This window comes from Triplophysa rosa, linkage group LG1, assembly GCF_024868665.1.
Source record: "Triplophysa rosa linkage group LG1, Trosa_1v2, whole genome shotgun sequence".
NCBI classification, from domain to species: Eukaryota; Metazoa; Chordata; class Actinopteri; order Cypriniformes; family Nemacheilidae; genus Triplophysa; species Triplophysa rosa.
In genome coordinates, this window is record NC_079890.1 from 37,323,849 (window position 1) to 37,342,489 (window position 18,641).

Sequence of the window (18,641 nt, forward strand, 5' to 3'; positions counted from 1 at the left end):
CACCTCAACATAAACACACATGTACACAAAGACTCGTGACTAGGAAGATAAAGAACTGCTTTTAAATGTAATGATCTGACTTTAAATATCACCAAAAAAACAAAGACTTTATTTAACGCATGTATTGTCCTTTGTGGTACCGGACTGAGCAGAAAACGAGTGCCCATTTCTGACGCTTACTGTATATAAAAAGGCGAGTCTGCATCCTGGCAATAAAACAACCCGGTTCACACAAAGTGCTTTAGTACTGCAATAAGGTAAATGAAAGAGAGTACAAGTTTACTCTTTTAGTCAGCGTAGGATGATCAAAGAATGTTCTAGTAGCAGAGGAGCCAAAAACAAGCAGCAGCGCTATGAAACATGGGAGTTCTTAAACAAAGCTAAGACAAAACGCTAACATACTGTATATGCATTGGATGGTATAGAGAGAGAGATATATCCGCAGACTCATGAACAGGACAAGCAAATGTTTGGTATGGAAAGCGTGTGTGTGTGTTAGTGAGATACAGACTACCCATAACTGCATCTATCTCATGGTGTGAGTGTTTTATTGAAAGCAGAGCGCCGGGGCACACGGCACCCAGCACATTGCTCACGGGCTGCTGTCAGAGGCCTGCGGAGTGTTGATACTTCACATCTGTATCACCAGCCAGCTGCGGAGCGTTAAACTGACAGCCAGAGAGAAAAAGAGAGCGAGAGACGGTTCATATGAACACGGTGGGCCGGAGAATGTGTCTGCTCAATCTCATCCTCTTAAACCTGCTGAAAGCAAACACGAAGAGTCGGTCGCCAGTGTATCTTGTGTTTTGAATGCCAGAGACGGACTATTTTTAGTATATTTTTAGCATATAGCATACTTTTTTGGGCAACCAGCTTCGACCGCACACCAAACTATGCATGAGAAAGAAAAACCACAGATCTCTTTAAAGGGATACTTCACCTGAAAATGAAGATTCTGTCATCGTTTACTCACCTTCGAGTTGTTCCAAATCTGTATAAATCGCTTTGTTCTGATGAACACGGAGAAAGATATTTGGACGAATGCTCGTGACAGTTCTTGGACCCCATTGACTCCCATAGTAGGAAAAAATACACCGGTAGTCAAAAGTGGCCCAGAACCTACATTCTTCAAAATATCTTCTTTTGTGTTCAACAGACAAAAAAACGATAAAGTGATTTTTCCCACTATGGGAGTCAATGGGTGTTGAGATCTGTTTTGGCTACAAGCATTCTTCCGAATATCTTTCTCTGTGTTCATCAGAAGAAAGACATTTATACCGATTTGGAACAACTCGAAGGTGAGTAAATGATGACAGAAGTTTTCATTTTTGGGTGAACTATCCCTTTAATATTTCAGTTATTTCTCCTAGACATCAAAGAGATTAAACGGAGGGCAAATGGAAACGTTTGCTTAAGTCTCGGATATTTCTCCAGGGGAAAAGTGTCAGAAATCTCACAAATGTCTCCGTCATTAGAGTTCCAGAAAAGATCTCAGTAATGTCTCAAACTGAGCTCAGGTTCTGCGATCAAAAGTCATGCAATTGAAGATCTCAATGGTCTCTCTCGCTCTCTCTTTCAGGCTAACCTGCCCCTCCTGCAGAGAGAGCTTCTTCACTGCGCCCGGATGGCCAAGCAGACCCCAGCGCAGTATCTGGCCCAGCACGAACAGCTCCTGCTGGACGCCAACGCCAGCTCGCCCCTGGACTCCTCCGAGATCATGCTGGAACTCAACGAGCACGGCAAGAGACGCACGCCGGACAGGTACGCGACTTCCGCGTTTTCGTAATATATATACACATTCGCTCATAAATATCTACAAAGTCAAGCAAAGAGCAAAAATGCAGACGGCTGCGGTAAATGTCAACACAACCTTGCCCTGGGCAATACTTTCTTCTGTTTGGCTTTGAAATTCACACACGCTTAAATGTAATGAGTGGGGGGTTAGACCACACAGAGGGGGACTGTGAGGAGGGGAAGGTGTGCCAGGTGGTGCCGGCTGTCTGTGAAGGGAAAACAGAATGAGATGGTCTAAACGTTACACAAAAACAAGCGTCTGTCCTCCTCAAATGAAATGGCAGCGCAGATACATTACTGATTCTAGAACAGCTCATAACTGGAGTCAAGCCTCTTTAATGATTTCGAAATAATAGTGAAACAATAAAAAAAAGTACTTTCCGTACTCATGAAGCAACACTGAATATTTCTACATGTTTAGTGTAATGTCACTGACGGGCGGAAAACTTGTATCACCATATTTCAGTTTAAAGGTATTTTATTTAAAGGTCAAGTGTGTAGTTTTTTTGGAGGATCTATTGACAGACATGCAATATAATATACATAACTATGTGTTCAGAGGTGTATAAAGATCTTAATGAAGCGTTATATTTTTATTACCTCAGAATGAGCTATTTCTATCTACATACACCGCGGGTCCCCTTACGTGGAATACGCCATGTTGTTTCTACAGGAGCCCTAAACGGACAAACTGCTCTACAGAGCGCGTTTCGTAATTACGTTATCTCCTTCGGTAAAGAAGCGAACATGCGACAACATCTTAGTTCTGTGTCAGCCACCGTAGCGCTTCGTAAGGGAGAGGCGGAGTGAGCCGTTGGTTGCAATTCGTAACCTCACCACCAGATGCCGCTAAAATCTCTAGATCGCTCCTTTAAACGTATTTCCGACACTTGCTTGCTTGGACTTTGTCAACAGTGTTTTGTTATTTTAAAAGTATCGTTTTTTTTCTATTTGATGAAAAGTAGCGATTTTGGACATACAAGGTTTCCACCCATCAGCGACATTATGTTTCTTTGTTTTACATTTAAAACATTTTTGCTTCGACAGATTTTTTTAACTGTCACACTGAAAACAACTGAGATCTGCCAGTGCAATGCCACAAAACGTACGTTCACGAAAACAATCTCTGAAAACAAGTTCTAGGTTTTCTTTGGTGTTACTCCTCGAATGAACATCATGAACAAAGAGATATTTTAACTAAAAAACAAGTATAAAAACTAATTAAAATCTCATTAAAAGCTCATTTTTTCAACGCGTCGACAGTGACTAATGTAAAAATCATTTGCAGACACAAGAAAGTTTTATCAGAATGATCACAACATTATATTAAGCTGCAATCCATAACGTTTGCCACTCTTTTTCCATCTCTGTAACATAAGATCGTATATTACTTTACACGCCTACCTTTATGTGCGCGTTCAAATGATGTCGAACTGACCTAGAAAATCGTGCCCGAAATGATTATTGTAAAGTTACCAGTGTAAATCGGGGTAGATGACGAGTTTAAACGTCAATGTTTTATGTACTTTCTCAGCTTATTTAAGTTTATTTTCGAACCAGAAAAACGTACGAATTGCAGCTTCAAATGGGTTTCATCCAAATAGACCATATCACCTCCATATGTTTCCATGTATGCTTTATAATATGTCTTGAAGGAATAGCTGAATTAGAAATATACACATACTGTATGTCTCCATTGAATATAATTACGTATAACTGTATTAAATACGACTGTGTGAACCTAATATCCGAAATATTGAAGCACAAACATTCCAATTTCTCTTTATTTGTTTATCTTCTATGTTCTCACCCACACTGCATCATGTTAGTAGCACTGTAGCTTCCCATATGTCACAGATGTGTCCAGATGGTGATGTTGTTGAACCCCTGCTTGACCTGATCCGGGGGGGGGATAGACGAATAGCTAAAGAGAGAAAGACAGAGAGTGGGTGGGTGGGGGTAGAGCAATGGGCAATCTCTTACTATAATCCATACACCTCCATCTCCGAGGCTTACCGTATCGCGACGGGAGAACCAGCTGTTGCTCTGATTTGTGGGATATCTGACCAAAGAGACGCCACTACGGGCTGAAAGTTTTCAGGGGGGTCACGATGGGGTGCTGAACGCGCACGGTCGAATCTCAAGCGCTGGAAAACAGGCTAAGCTGCCACGCGCGTTTATTTTACGCTCGCGTATGGGAGAGAGAGACGCTTTCGACCTGAATATCTCGGCTAAACAGATTATTATCAACACTGCGGCGCGGGCCGGCCAGATGGCTCCGAAACGCCAATGTCACTGAACATCTGCCAAAGGGAGCAGCTCTCGCCGTACAGCAGCTCAGAGGAGAGAAAAAGAAGGAACGGGAAAGATTAAGAGGTTGAGGTTTAACTCCAGTTTCTTGGTATAGGAAGGGCCAGAGTCCACATATGGCTCACAGCTGGCCTCAACATTTGGACACATGAGCTCAGAGAAAGAGAGAGAGCAGCGGGTGGGATGGATTAGACTGCAAGCATGCGAAATCGCGAATGGCCTTCTTAAGTGCCTTTACACTTCTCTACCAGGACCAAAGACGGCGCAGGTGACAGAGACGGCCTGCATGTGGAACATCTGGCCAAACGGCCGTGCACGGTGAGCCCCAGTCAACGCTTCAGCCCCAGCAGCGGCCTGCCGGCTCACCCCCCACCCAACGGCCTGTCATCGCACCCACCCAACGGCCTGCCGCATCCCAACCCTCCGGCCCCGCAGCATTACCGGCTGGAGGACATGGCCCTGGCGCACCACTACAGAGACGCTTACAGACACGCCGAGCACAGGGACGCTCGGGACCGCCACAGACAGACAGGTACGATGAAGCTAGAAATGACCTCGTTTATAATGAATAGGCTTTTTTCTTTTCAAAGGATGTCTTAAGCATAAAACTTCCTACATTTTGTTAGACACTTTTATATAATTTAGCTTCTCGAGTCTCAAGTACCAAAATGGCATTCCGGATATGAGACTTTCTTTAGTTGATCACAAACATGTCATTTTATATTAAAATGCCATCGGGTTATCTTCTTATGTGGGATGCGAAACGTGGAAACAAAATTTTCGTTTGAAGGTGAACTAGGAATAGAAAAGCATTACTGGAAAACAAGCACAAAAAAAACATTTGACAGCATTTTATCGTTTTGATTTCATTGATTTAAGTCATGTGTCCGGCTACACGTGCAATAACAGCAGTACAACGTCAAACTGCACAATTACACGGCTTTCGCGTCATGTGCTAACATGTCACCGTGTTTGTGTTGAAGCGGTGCACGGAACACGTCAAGAGGAAGTGATCGACCATCGGCTTACGGACCGCGAGTGGGCCGAGGAATGGAAGCATCTCGATAACGTATGTTTGTCTAGAAGCTTCATTGTTTCATACATTTAAAGAGACAGTTCACCCCACCATTAAAGTTACGATGTCATTCACTCAGCTTTAAAAATGTCTGTGTCTGGTTGAACACAAATAAAGATATTTAGAAAAATGTCACAATGCAACTGACATTTCTGGGGCATCACTGACTACCATAGTAGGGAAAATAATTGTTGTTTTTTTTGTTCTGTTGAACACAAAAGAAGATATTTTAAGGAATTTAGGAAAGAAAAAAGTTCTCTTTGACTACCATTTGAATGTTTCCTACGATGTCCCAGAAATGTCAGTTCATTCTTCAAAATATCTTTCTTTGTGTTTAACAGAACAAAGAAATGTACACAGGTTTGGAATAACTAGAGAAGGAGCAATTCATGACAGAATTTCCGTTTTTGGGTGAACTGTCCCTTTAAGAGAGTTGAAAACCTAGCTAATGTTGATGGTCAACCAGGTCAAAACCAGATCCCCCTTATCTAGACCAGTTAGTGACCACCACGAAACCATGTAAAACCCATCATCTTCCTTTTTGGATTTCAGTAAGACGTTTACCTCCATGGCGCACGCACACACACCCTCAAACACACATTGAATAAAGAAGCCACAGCTGGAGTGAGGAAGCCAGAGAAGGAAGTTCCCACTGCAGTCGGCATCTGAGACGAGCGCTGCGGTCTGTGGCTTTCTGCTGGAGCCTGTCCAAAACTGAAATAAATACAGCCAACAACATACTCACACAGAGAGGAATGACATCACAGGGATAGGGTTATTGAGGAGGGAGGAGCAAGAGAGAGTCTATAGGAAGAGAAGGCAAACCATCACTGGTACTTCCATCATTACATTTTCCAGTCTACTGTTTCAAAAGAGCAATAAGTTTATTTTCAACTCCCAAAGCATAGTCTTGCGTAAACCATAATGTATTATTTTCATTACACATCAATATGTCAACCTCTATCCATAATGCAAGCAAAACCTCACTAACACACACACACACACGTCTAAGCATCTGTTGTGGCCTGGTCACATGTGGAGTAGCTAGGATGCTATTACATCTTAAACAGTTTCCAACCTCTTTGTTTTTCTTTCTGTAGCTGTTGAACTGCATCATGGACATGGTGGAGAAGACGCGGCGTTCTCTCACCGTGCTGCGACGCTGCCAGGAGGCTGACCGCGAGGAGATGAACCACTGGATCCGTCGCTATAGCGACGTGGAGGATATGAAAAAAGGTGGGAGCTCCGCCCAGCGGCCTCCTCCTCTTCCTCCCCACCACAACTCTTCCTCCTCCAACACTCCTAACAGCAGCGACACGCAGCCGCTAGGTACATGCACCGCTGCAGACGCCGGCGCAGATGCTCGCCACGCGGCATGCCACACACAGTCAGCATGGTGCTATTAGGAAAAAAATGGCCTTTATGCGCCGCCAAAAGTGCTAATAAAAGTCGCTTTGGAGAAAAGCGTTGATTAAATGTTGGCGAATGAGTGTTCTTGAACGACTTTTAAGTGAACGATTCATTCTCGCTGACGTAACGAATCGATTCATATTTCATATTATCACTTTTTGGTGTTTCACGGCACTGGTAGCTAAAGATTTTTGGATAGAATTTTATCGTTGTGTTGTTGTTTACGTTTGAGGGTGTATACAAAAACGCTGGTCTGTCGCAATATCACGACAACAAAAAAAAACACGTTTCAAGAATGAAAAAAAACGTCGTTTGTTGCTTTGTAAACAACACAATGCTATCAGTCAAATGTGTCTTCAATTTTAGTTTAGTTTGTGTTCTCTTTTTTTCCATTGTGGCAAATGTAAAACCACCATCTACAGTATGTCGGAGTGTCAAACAAATATTGCTGCTAAATTATTGACAATATTAACATTTGTCGTGGTTGTATTTGTAACATTGACAAAATATCGATAATCACGGTTATTAATATCAAAACCTATATACTGCGACGTCACCATGTATAACAATGTCTCCTCTTTTGTAATGCTTTCCACAGATATCCACAGAGATTTCCTACACCGGCCGGCTTCAGGCTACCTGCCTGAGGAGATCTGGAGGAAGGCGGGTAAGTGCATTCGGTCTACTGTCCTCCACACACACAGACACAAACAAACACATACAGACAGACATATGTCCACTGGCCTGCAGGGCCGAGCAGCCATAGTTACGCAAGGCGAGAGAGGCCGTTGAATGGCATTAGTGTTAAGCGATCCCATCTGCCATGAAAGACAACTGCAGTCAAAGCTGCAGTGAGAATGCGGTAACTGCAGCAGTCAACAGCAGCGCAGCGCAGGTAGGGACGATAAACACGACCCTGCGCGGAGAGACAGACGGGTGTGAACGACATTTAAAAGCAGTGTTTGAGAGATAAAAAAGAGGGGGGTGTATGTAAGCCCGGATGTCTTTTGTAGGTCACACACAATACTGATGGGGTCATCCCGAGCACAGGTGTTGTCACGTGCCCAAAGGGTTAAAGGGCACTACCACCAGTAACATTGCTGTTTAGTAAAATCAATATGGCGTTTGGCATTCATGATGGCCGAAGAAAACTGCTGTTGTCTACGACACATTGTTGCATTTTCACTGTGAACAAAAAGCATTTTTAACTGCAATTGTTTTTCGTGCAGGTGCCACGAGTATCCAGCTCACGCCTGCACTGAAGCAACTGCAAAACAAGCAGGGTGAGTAACAGCGCCCCGATTACACCCAAATCACCTCTTTGAGACACAACCGAGAATTTAAAGAGATTTTATATTTTTCATACCTTAGTATGGATCTGTTCTGAAACTCCAGATAAATTTGAGGATAATTTTCTAAGGTCTTATCCTTTTTCTCATTCCTCTTTCACCTGCAAAACATGAGAGTTAAACGTTTACTGGCACTCCATTTATTCTTAATGGTGTTTAGGAGAAACAGTTTTTAAAAGCATATATATTATATCTCATCTGTGCTTATTTCGATTTTTTTCAACTCAATTCAGATTTATTTCTTTAGCACTTTTCACAATTTCGCATTTTTGCGAGCTTTATGTTTCATTTATTTTAGCCAAGAGAGTAGCGACACAAGGAAAGCAAGGAAAAAATAAATACAAAAAAAGATTAAATATACAGAATATATGGTATTATTGCGGGTTTTTTTCATGAGATGTACATCGGCGATACTAACAGTGAAAGTAAATCCTTATCGAACCGTTATATCATTTTAATGTCGCTCCTTGCTGTGGTGAGACATCTTTGAAAAAAGTGCAAAAAATTAATTGTTACCGAATAAATATTTAGGACGGATAAAGCAAAATAAATAAATTGTTATCAGATAAATAAATGAATTATGACAGATGATGCAAAATAAATTGTTATTGGATATGACATTTTAAAAAATACAGTCCGATAACAATTTATTTATTAAATATTTATTCGCTAACAATTTATTTTTTGCATTTTGTTTCAAAGATGTCTCACCACAGCGATAACAATAAATAACGATGACGGATAAAGCAAAATAAATAAATTGTTATCGTACTGTATTTTTTTTAAATGTCACTCATTGCTGTGTTAAAGCCAGAAACATCTTTGAAAAAAACAACTCCTGAATTCTAAAGCATCCCGGTGGGATTAAAACGCTAATATCGCCGCCCCGTGCTTTCCATTACGTGCCAATTGCTGCAGCATCTGCTCCCGAGTCTCCTTGATAAAAATTAATTAAATTTGCAAACTAATTTTAGTGGTGCGTGCTCCGTTGAAGCAGTCTAATGTTTTCAAGAATACTGAGAAAAACACACCAGAACCAAAATGATGAAGCGAAAAGAGAAGCGGTGTAGAATGAAGCAGATACGGGATGTAAAAACGAGAAGTGTGTGTGTTTGTGTGTGGGAGGTGCGGAGAGAACAAACTGAATACTAACTAGCTTTCCAGCTGAGACAGTAGTGATGTAGATTTGAAAACACACATGCACACACACAGTCAGTAGCCCGAGGCAGAACTCCGTGGAGAATTGAAAGGAGGGTGAGTTATGACAGATATTTATGACCGGGCTGCTCACAACCAACTGTCTAGAGTAAACACACTATGGGGCAAAGAGTGTAGAGCCAAGACATATGAAAAATGTGCAGTCTGAACGCGTGTGTGTATCTACCCCCTGCAGCAAGAGACATGCATCCACAGAACTCATAACTTCCTGACAGATTGTGAAATCTTGCACCGCATAACACAGTAGCTCTATTCTAAAAGCTGTCAAACTACCACGCTGTCTGCTGCCTACATAGTGACATCTACTGAAATACAATCTCTAAAGTGACCGGTTTAACAGCTCTACATAGGAAACGAAACGGATGAGAGACTTGACTCGCCGTTTATAACATCAATAATTTGATTTGACTGTCCTGGAGCTTAGTGGCAAGTTAACAGCACGCGCGTGTTACAAAAAGGTCCAATGGGATGCTAACAAAAGTGCATGCTGTTAAAGGTACAGTTCACCCAAAAATGAAAATTCTGTCATCATTTACTCACCCTCGTGTCATTTCAAACCTTTAGGACTTGCTTTCTTCCACAGAACACAAAAGAAGATATTTTGCACTGGACCCCATTCACTTCTATTGTATGGACACAAAAGCAATGCAAGTGAATGGGGGCTGGTTAACAACAGTCTTCAAAACATCTTCTTTTGTGTTCTGCGGAAGAAAGTATGTCGTGGCGACAGTAAATGATGACAGAATTTTCATTTTTGGGTGATCTATGCAATACAAAAGGAGATATTCACAAATTCATGGTCATTTTTCAATTCAACGTTTCACACAAATTGTTATGCTGATAACTTGTAATGAGAAACATGTAATGAAAACTATATGAAAAATAAATACACTAAATATTTTTAATACTTTTAATACAAGGTCTTACTTTCCAACACAAAACATGACGATACAATGATGCAACGATACTTGATTTTTTTTCAGCAAAATTGTTTTTTTTGTGTCTTGCATTCAGAGAAATCTGACAAAATTTAGTGATGTTTTCTCTTAAAGGTCTAGAGTGGGATTTATAGCGGCCACTAGCGGTGAGTTTGAGAATTGCAACCAATCTCTCAGTCTTTATTATTTGCGTGGTCTAAGCTATGATAAAACAAAGCGTTTCATGCTTGCATTGCACAGCACGTTTGAGGGCGGAGCTAGCTAACAGTAAATGGAGAGGATCAGAGGTGACGTATTTTTGTAGGCTAACCCGGAAGTAAGCGCCGCGCTGGTTCCCTCGACCATAGACGTTTGGAAGATCGCAAAAAATAAGCTCCTTGATTAACAAAGGTTTATGATGTTTACACATTTTGTCTAAAAAGATCATCTTTACAAATCAACACCCCATTTGTTACTTTTGAAGCCGAAATACAATCGGCAGAAGTAAAAAGCTAACACGATGCTATAAACAGACTACACTTAAGGTCGCTTGATATCAACGTCACCACCACCAAGCCTCCGACAACTCTCTCAAACTTTATTAAAAATGTGTTCCCTGGTCAGTAATTACACTGTGAATGAATCCGCATCTACGACTTAAGAGATTTGTGCCCATGTTTCATTATTTGCGAGCTTTATATGCGCGATGACGTCTAACTTAAGTTAGAAGTAGTCGCTTTTAGCAACTTGTTAGCAACCGCCGTATTTAAGACAAAATAAAGCTTTTAAAAAATCACAAGCGGGTTATAACTGGTGTGTTTTATGTCATAGAATAAAACGGGAAAATACTTAGAGGTTTTGTTTACCACAGACATTATTTCGGGCGATTTACCAAAAACCCATTCAAAAAACCCATAGACTTTCGAGCGAGGGAACCGGAAGTCCTAAAATGCTAACTCGCTTCCGGGTTTTGCATACAAAAATACGTCATCTCTGAGCCTGCCTATAGCAACGCTGTTAAAGGCGTTTGATCTGACAGCAAGATAGCAGTTAGGAGTAAGTTAGTAGACCTTTTTCACCCCTTTGTAAAGTCAGGGACAACCGGACCACGTACCGCAGGGTAGAGGGAGAGGAAACAAGCTTTGTAGAGTTGTTTGTCCGTTTAGGGCTGCTGTACAAAACATGGCGGCGAATTCAATGTATGTAGGCCCGCTCTGTATGTAGATAGAAATAGCTCATTCTAAGGTAATACAAACATAACGCTTCATTACGTAAGGTCTTTATACACCTCTGAAGAAATAGTTTTGCATATTATATTGCATTTCTGTCAACAGATCCTCCTAAAAATCCCACATTGCTCCTTTAAAACAAGAAAAACCCGTTTGCCAGTGGTGTAATAAAAAAGTTACAAAACAAGAAGATGGAAAACAAGATAATTTTTTAACCCCACTGGCAAACAGACTGTTCTTATATCAAGCATTAACTTCACAAAATTATGTTCGATTTCTCTGCAATCACGATGTCAACAGCTTGTAGCATTTTGCTTCTTAAAGGGACAGTTCACCCAAAAATTTAAATACTTTTGAAGCACATTCATTTTTGGGTGAACTATCTCTAGAAGTGAATATATCTGTAGATAATTGTACTGGAATCATATAAAATAAGACTTTTGAAGCACACATGGCAGAACAATGTTGTCAAATGTTTGGAACATCCTTCTCATCCTTTCACATGCCTTTAAATGCTGTCTAGACAGACAGCTCACTAGATTCTATGACTGCAGAGCTTATGATAAATGTTTGGGTTAAAAATGAGGCAGTTTAAGAGCCCTAATTAGTTGCAGGATTTCTATTTAAAGCTATATCCACTCACACCTGCTCGACCTACAAAAGAAACACACATGAAACATTTACTCACAAATAATGACATTATCAGAACAAGTCATCCTCCCAGAGGAACATTTAATTGCCTCATGAGACTTGATGGACTTCTCGGTTATGTTTCAGATGCTTCTAAATACTTCAGGGGAAATAAAAATAGACACAGAAGAATTAAAGCGACAGTTCACCCAAAAATGAAAATTCTTTCATTGTTTACTCACCGTCTTTTCATTTCAAACCTTTATGACTTTTCTTCTTCCGCAGAACACAAAAGAAGATATTTTAAAGAAAGTTGGTAACCGAACAGCACTGGACCCCATTCACTTCTATTGTACGGACACAAAACAAATGCAAGTGAATGGGGGCCAGTTAACAACAGTCTTCAAAATATCTTCTTTTGTGTTCTGAAGAAGAAAGAAAGTCAATGACAAGAGGGTGAGTAAATGATGACAGAATTTTCACTTTTGGGCGAACTTTTTAATAGATAACATGCAGTTAGAATGTAGATTTACAAAATGAATGTAGTCCAGATCACTTTGGTTCTCATGAGAATTTGACAAGTGCATGTTTACACCACTGTCTTTGTTGGCAATTCTAGAGAAAATCTCAAGCTCAGGAGAATACCGGGGTCTAAGAGAAACAACTGACATAAACAGCTATAAACATGTGTCTCGTCTCTCAAAAAAAAATGAAATATTAAAGCCGATGTTATTAGGCAAATAGGCATGCTTGTGAACAAACATTTGAGACGTTTGCCGCCATCCACACTGCAAATAATTGTAACCCCAGTCGTCGGTATCAATTATTAAAAGCTTATTTTTCCGACAGAACGTTTTAAATCTTGGATGATGTACATCTGTTCGCTGCGAAGAAACATGCTGAAAGCTTTGAGTGCCTCAATAAAGGATGTTGAGATGAATGGCGGCGGGGTCTAATTGTCTTACCGTTTCTCCTGACGTTCTTTCCTCATGTTCAGAAGAAGCGGTGAACGAGGTCAAGAGGCAGGCCATGTCTGAGCTGCAGAAAGCCGTGTCGGATGCCGAGAGGAAAGCGCACGAGATGATCTCCGCCGAGCGTTCCAAGATGGAAAGAGCATTGGCCGATGCCAAGAGACAGGCATCGGAGGATGCGCTGACCGTCATCAACCAACAGGAGGACTCTAGTGAAGTAAGTACAGCACACGTGCAACAATAAATGTTTCAAATCGTTGGTTTCGCAATGATAACACAAAACGTCTTAACCTTCCCTCCCGCAGAGCTGCTGGAACTGCGGTCGCAAGGCCAGCGAGACGTGCAGCGGGTGCAACACAGCACGCTACTGCGGCTCCTTCTGCCAGCACAAGGATTGGGAGAAGCACCATCACTTATGCGGCCAAGGCCTGCAGGGTCTCCCCGGCAACAGCAGCGTCCCGCTCGGGACGCCATGCACCACCTTGTCCAGCGCTCCCCCCACTCACTCCGAGAGCACCCCGCCAGGACCGCACTCTCTGGTCGGGCAAACCAGCGGCAGTCCCAAGGAAGCGAGTTCCAGCAACGTCTCCCGCTCGACCACGCCAGCCACGCCCGCCCTGATGGATTCCTCGTCCCGTTGACTGACCCCAACCCCGCCCAGCCACGTCTACTGCTGCTATGGCATCCTTCATCCGAAACAGGCCGAGGAAAATCCATCATACTTAGCCCTTCTCTCGACACATCGACCTGGCGACTCAAGCTTTCTCCATCTCTAAAAGGACTCAAGACTTAACAAACCGTTGCTCACAATGAGATCTCTTGTGATAAGTTCAACACAAGCAGGGTCTGTTTTATCGGATGCCACCAATAGTCACATTTTATTAGCGCATAAGGCACTGACAGTTTTCGACACGGCCTCTATAACATGCCCTTTAAGTGAGGAATGCTCTGCGCTCATGGGGCGGCACTGTGTTGTGAACACTTCCCAACGTGGGATTTTTGGAAACGACTAAAGCACACGGTTTGGATTCCTCCGAACGAACTAACCGGCAGCTGTCGACATCACTGTGGGACGAGAGCACGCCGCCCCTCAGAAACTCTTCCAACGCAGAGCTACTTCCTCCCATTCTTTGCAGCATTTTTGGCTTTAAATACAATGAAAGAAAATCCAAACTAAAAACGCAATGATGAGAATAGCATTAAACCTGTTAACTACCTTGCTAGCGAGCCAAGAAAACCTACACCAGACTCACCTCTCTGTACTGACGTGAACCCAAATGAATTTCAAATGAAAAAAAAAAACGTGATCCAAACCTTTTTATTACACTGCCAAAGTTACGAAGAAGCACTCATCTTGTAACCAAACGCAAACGACTTCACCTCTTCAGCAGTTGAGCCAGTTTCGCAGGCCGTGTTGACCGGACGCTCGAACCGTGAACTCAAGCGCAGATCCGACGCAGGAGGATCGCAGCCTGAACGTTGAAAGCGTCGTGAGAACAGAAGAGGCACGGATGAGTACACGTAAAGGCTTGAAACGGCAACGAAGCTGCCGTTAACCTCAACGGATCGTACACTAAGACGTTTGGTTTTCCTAAAGCTCTCTGACTGCTGAGACGTTTCATTTCGTCGTACGACGTTCCCTCTTTTTCCAAAGCATGACGAGACTCTCACGAGACGGCCATAGACTCGGTTCTCTTTTCTGTCGCTTTCTCTACCTCCCCCCATGTCGTGTATCGCTTTTGTCTCCTCCGAGCAGATATTCGTGAAGGGATCAAACATCGCTTGTAGATATTTCTTTCTGTTTCTGGATGTCTCTGTCTTCGATATCTGCTTGTGTGTGCGTACTCCAGTCGAGGAACGCTACTCTTTCACTTGTCTTCTTTTAGGTTTTCGCTAAGCATCGGACAAAAAAAGGAAGAGAAGCTGTGTTGTACCTAACGTTGGATTTGTTGTATCGCTATCGACGATGAGAATCCTCATGTAGAATACTTTATATCGCTCGCATTGTAAGACAGTGAGAGAGTGGAGGTGCAATATGAAAAGAGAATTCAGCTACTGAATGGAACCTCAAAAACGGCCCTTAGGGTACCATATTAATATAAATATACATAATATAAATATATCTGAAATTACCACAGTAAATTAATGTGAATGTACATAGTATTTAAAAAAAAGGAGGTCCAAAAATGAGTTTGCCAAATAACAGAAACCTTTAAAAGTATAATGTCTAGAATTTAATTTCTCTCCATTTAACCTTTTCTGTCTGAATCGAAGCAGTTGTAACTACAGTGTGCATTTTACGAAGCCTGTCGAGCGGGCGTGATCCGGATTAGCGGACGAGACGTTCACATTACCGCTGATCTGGATTACTGCCCCGGGGGGTGTTTTGTAGCGACACTTACCCAGCACACCCCTGTTCCCAGACTCAAGAAGTGGCTTGTACGAATCTGTATGAAACATCGCCATCCTTTGGGCCAAAATGTCACCGCAGTGGTCCAACACATCATTCGCACACGCAAACAACTAACCAAACCGTCGAATGTTCGCGGTCCAAGAGTCAAGCCAGAATCAAGCTAACACTTTGATTTGTGCACGTACGTCTCATTTGGCCATGTCGTGTGTGTACATAAGAGTAGCTGCTTAACGAAATCCCCAGTGACACGCCAGTTCCTATTGGTCAGTTACGAATTTCAACTTGCTACTTTAAATATGAATGATGAGATTTTGCGTACTGAACGCATGACGCACCTCTGATACGGACCAAACTTTAAAGACGAATTGCTCATTGTATCTCGAAGGTGTTTGATGCTAACTGACATTGGATTTCTAAAGTAATGTTTGAAAATAACAGCTACACAAGACCTTGCAGTTCGTCTCATTCTCTCTCCCTGCATTTTGATGAGTTTACCCATTCTCTTTTCCCACTAACTACCTCCTGTGAACTAGTCCACGAGAGCCTGACGTGCTCGGAGAATGACATCACTAGAAGACATGCAAACCCAGACAACCATCCTAAACTCACGCAGATCATTCAAAAACACGCGACATGCTTTTTGTTCGACCCAAATCGTACACATCCCTCTATATACAGTAGGTATCGTTCAAACTGATCAGATGTTTTCAAACATACTCGACGAACAAGCACACGAACGTGAATACTTTATAAAGTATGTAAGCGTGTGCATACTTTAACTTTCTTTCGAGTTTCCTTCGCATGTCTGTGCCATGAGATCAGATGTGTTATTATTCAAGGCTACAGCTGTAAACACGCAGCAAGATTCAATTGAAAAATTGCTTTATAAGGAAGAAGACTTGGGCTTGGGTAACAAAAGCGTTCGTGTTTGCATACGTTCGCAGAGCATGTTTTTATCCCTGTGAGTTTTGTTTTAGGTGTAGACATAAACATATTTCATGTAATACATATCCAAAATGACGAAAAGCACAGACCAAAGCAGAACCGCACATTCACAGATCCATCACAGAAGCTGTCAGAACAGATTGTGGCATACTGAAATCGGTGGCCGACTGTGCCCATAAACCAAAGCATACAACATAACTATGTTCAAAGCACAAGATGATAGCAAACACATAAGAAACAAGAGTCGTACCATTAATCCAAGCCAGGAGTGGGCTTGAACACGTAAATCCAAAGCATCCAATCCAATTGCTTGTAACTTTAAGCCAGCCTCAAAGATTTCATCGTGCGAATGACTGAATGCATTCGCTTACTATTCATGATTTCGCTAGAGAATTTACTTGAATCTCATGAGCTTTAAAACAACATCATTGGCAAAGTCATGGCACAGAAAGTCGTTTTGCATGTCTGCTAGGAAAGACTTTAAATATTTGGCCATTCCGTTTCTAACCAAAATCAAACCAAATAGGAGAACTTGTGGATGTCACTGTGTACTGTATCTGAGGTTCTTTGGCCATCATTCTCCAAGCACATCTGTGGGCCTCTGGATTCGGTCATTTGGTCACGTCGATGGACACCTGTTGGACAGCCGCTACGTTCATTACATGACACCGTGGGAGAGAGAGAGAAAACATCTTTCACATCCACAAACACACTGACTGGTCATGGGTAAAATGGGTCTCGGCTGTAGTTACGATCTGTTCCACTCAAAAGCTTTGCTGAAAATAACATGGAAGTCATGATGAAGGTTGTGTTGGTTTACTTTGGTGGTTTTGTGCACTTGTCAACTGGTTATGCTGGGAGATCAGCCAAACCATTCTAAATCACTTAAGACCAGCAAACCTAAGCAGTTTTTTATCAAATATTTTTTGTTATAGTTTATGAATATTAAAGCCGTAGCATAAGTGTAAAGTTAAAAATTTCATTTTAGGGACCGCAGTAAAAAACTCAAGTTGGACTGAAAATGGCTACACTCGAAGACAAAGACTTGGTTCGATGCATTTCGGCAAACGTTATATACTGTACTGTGCAATACATCATTACAGGCAAAGGCATTGTTTCTGTAGGAAAGGTTGGTTTGCTGAAGAAAATGTTGATTCGTTTTTCTCTTTTAAAGTCCTGTTATCATTCTAGATGATGTGTACTGTGCCAGGAGAGTTTTATTTATTTCTTGCATGCTCTTTAAACCTCTTTTGCAATGCCCCTCACCCTCTTACTGTGCGCATTGTTGGTCATGTGACGCTGTAAACATTCTGAATCAGGTTATTGTCTGTGATACGTATCTGTGTAATTAAAAAGACAGTGAAATATAACTCGGCTGATCTTGAGTGCATTTGTTGTGACTCTAATGCACAAAACGGTTCAATTGTTATTCTTGAAAGCTAAAATGCTAATAATACAGGTCTATGGACATCCATCAAATGTTGGATTGTTTTCCAATCAGGTAAGTTGAGACCACTTTATAAACATTGCTTTAAGTAATATTAAATCGATATGAAATCCCCTTTTGAAAAGGAACTCTTATCTTTCTCCAGTAAAATACCCAAATATCCTCAAGTTGAACATACCGTACCAGACTGCAAAGTGGAAAAAGCTCATTTCTATTCTTTGGAAATAAAACTTATGGGGTTGATTCAAGTATTTCAATTAGTGATATAGACAGATATATTGCCGTGACTGATATATCATCTGATATTTGGAAATTTTTCATTATTGGCATTGGCCGATATATTTTCACAAAGGGACAATATTTTTTTCTGTTTGGCCGCCAGCACATTAGCATTTTATTCATGCCACAAAGATGTAAAGCAGGCATTTGTCACTTAGTAATGTAGTATAACCACACTTAAATGAGTTGTGTAAGCTGGATGAGATAATTGTATAGTAAGCAAGCATCAACAAATAGGCCTATATATTTTATTCATATTAAGCCATGTTTAGCTGCCCACAATTAATGTAATATGATGTGTGAACATTTCCATGCGTTCAAGTCTGTTTCACCAATTTTCGATGTCTGGCATTTACTCGTATTTAATTGTATTTGTGTTATATCGGCCTCTTATCAGCCAATCGGTCACATTGCTTTCTTAATGTCAATATCGGCGCCGGCCATGAAAAAAAATCATATCGGTCGACCACTAATTTCAATAACACAATATATACATTTTGAAACAATCCATAGTTTCCAAAAAATTAACCCTTACAAAAAATAGCCATAATTTACTATAAAATAAAAAAAGCTTATAATAGTTTAATCATGGTAACCACATACAAAAAAAACCCATACAAACGATGATCAATACACCAACACCATGGTTACCGT

At 41.4% G+C, this 18,641-nt stretch overlaps 1 protein-coding gene across 4 annotated transcripts in view; it reads left to right on the top strand.

Annotated features, from left to right (window-relative positions):
• cbfa2t3 (CBFA2/RUNX1 partner transcriptional co-repressor 3) overlaps positions 1–17,625 on the top strand; it is a 55,517-nt gene extending 37,892 nt beyond the window's left edge. For 3 of the 4 annotated variants that reach the window (XM_057341172.1, XM_057341386.1, XM_057341321.1), the window contains exons 5-12: positions 1,580–1,761; positions 4,356–4,636; positions 5,088–5,173; positions 6,280–6,508; positions 7,188–7,256; positions 7,819–7,872; positions 12,930–13,120; positions 13,209–17,625. In XM_057341172.1, coding sequence (XP_057197155.1) covers positions 1,580–1,761; positions 4,356–4,636; positions 5,088–5,173; positions 6,280–6,508; positions 7,188–7,256; positions 7,819–7,872; positions 12,930–13,120; positions 13,209–13,544 — 1,428 coding nt within the window. In that variant the 3' untranslated portion in view covers positions 13,545–17,625. The remainder of the gene's footprint in view (positions 1–1,579; positions 1,762–4,355; positions 4,637–5,087; positions 5,174–6,279; positions 6,509–7,187; positions 7,257–7,818; positions 7,873–12,929; positions 13,121–13,208) is intronic. The other variant, XM_057341243.1, reaches the window with a different exon arrangement.
• Positions 17,626–18,641: the final 1,016 nt, after the last annotated feature.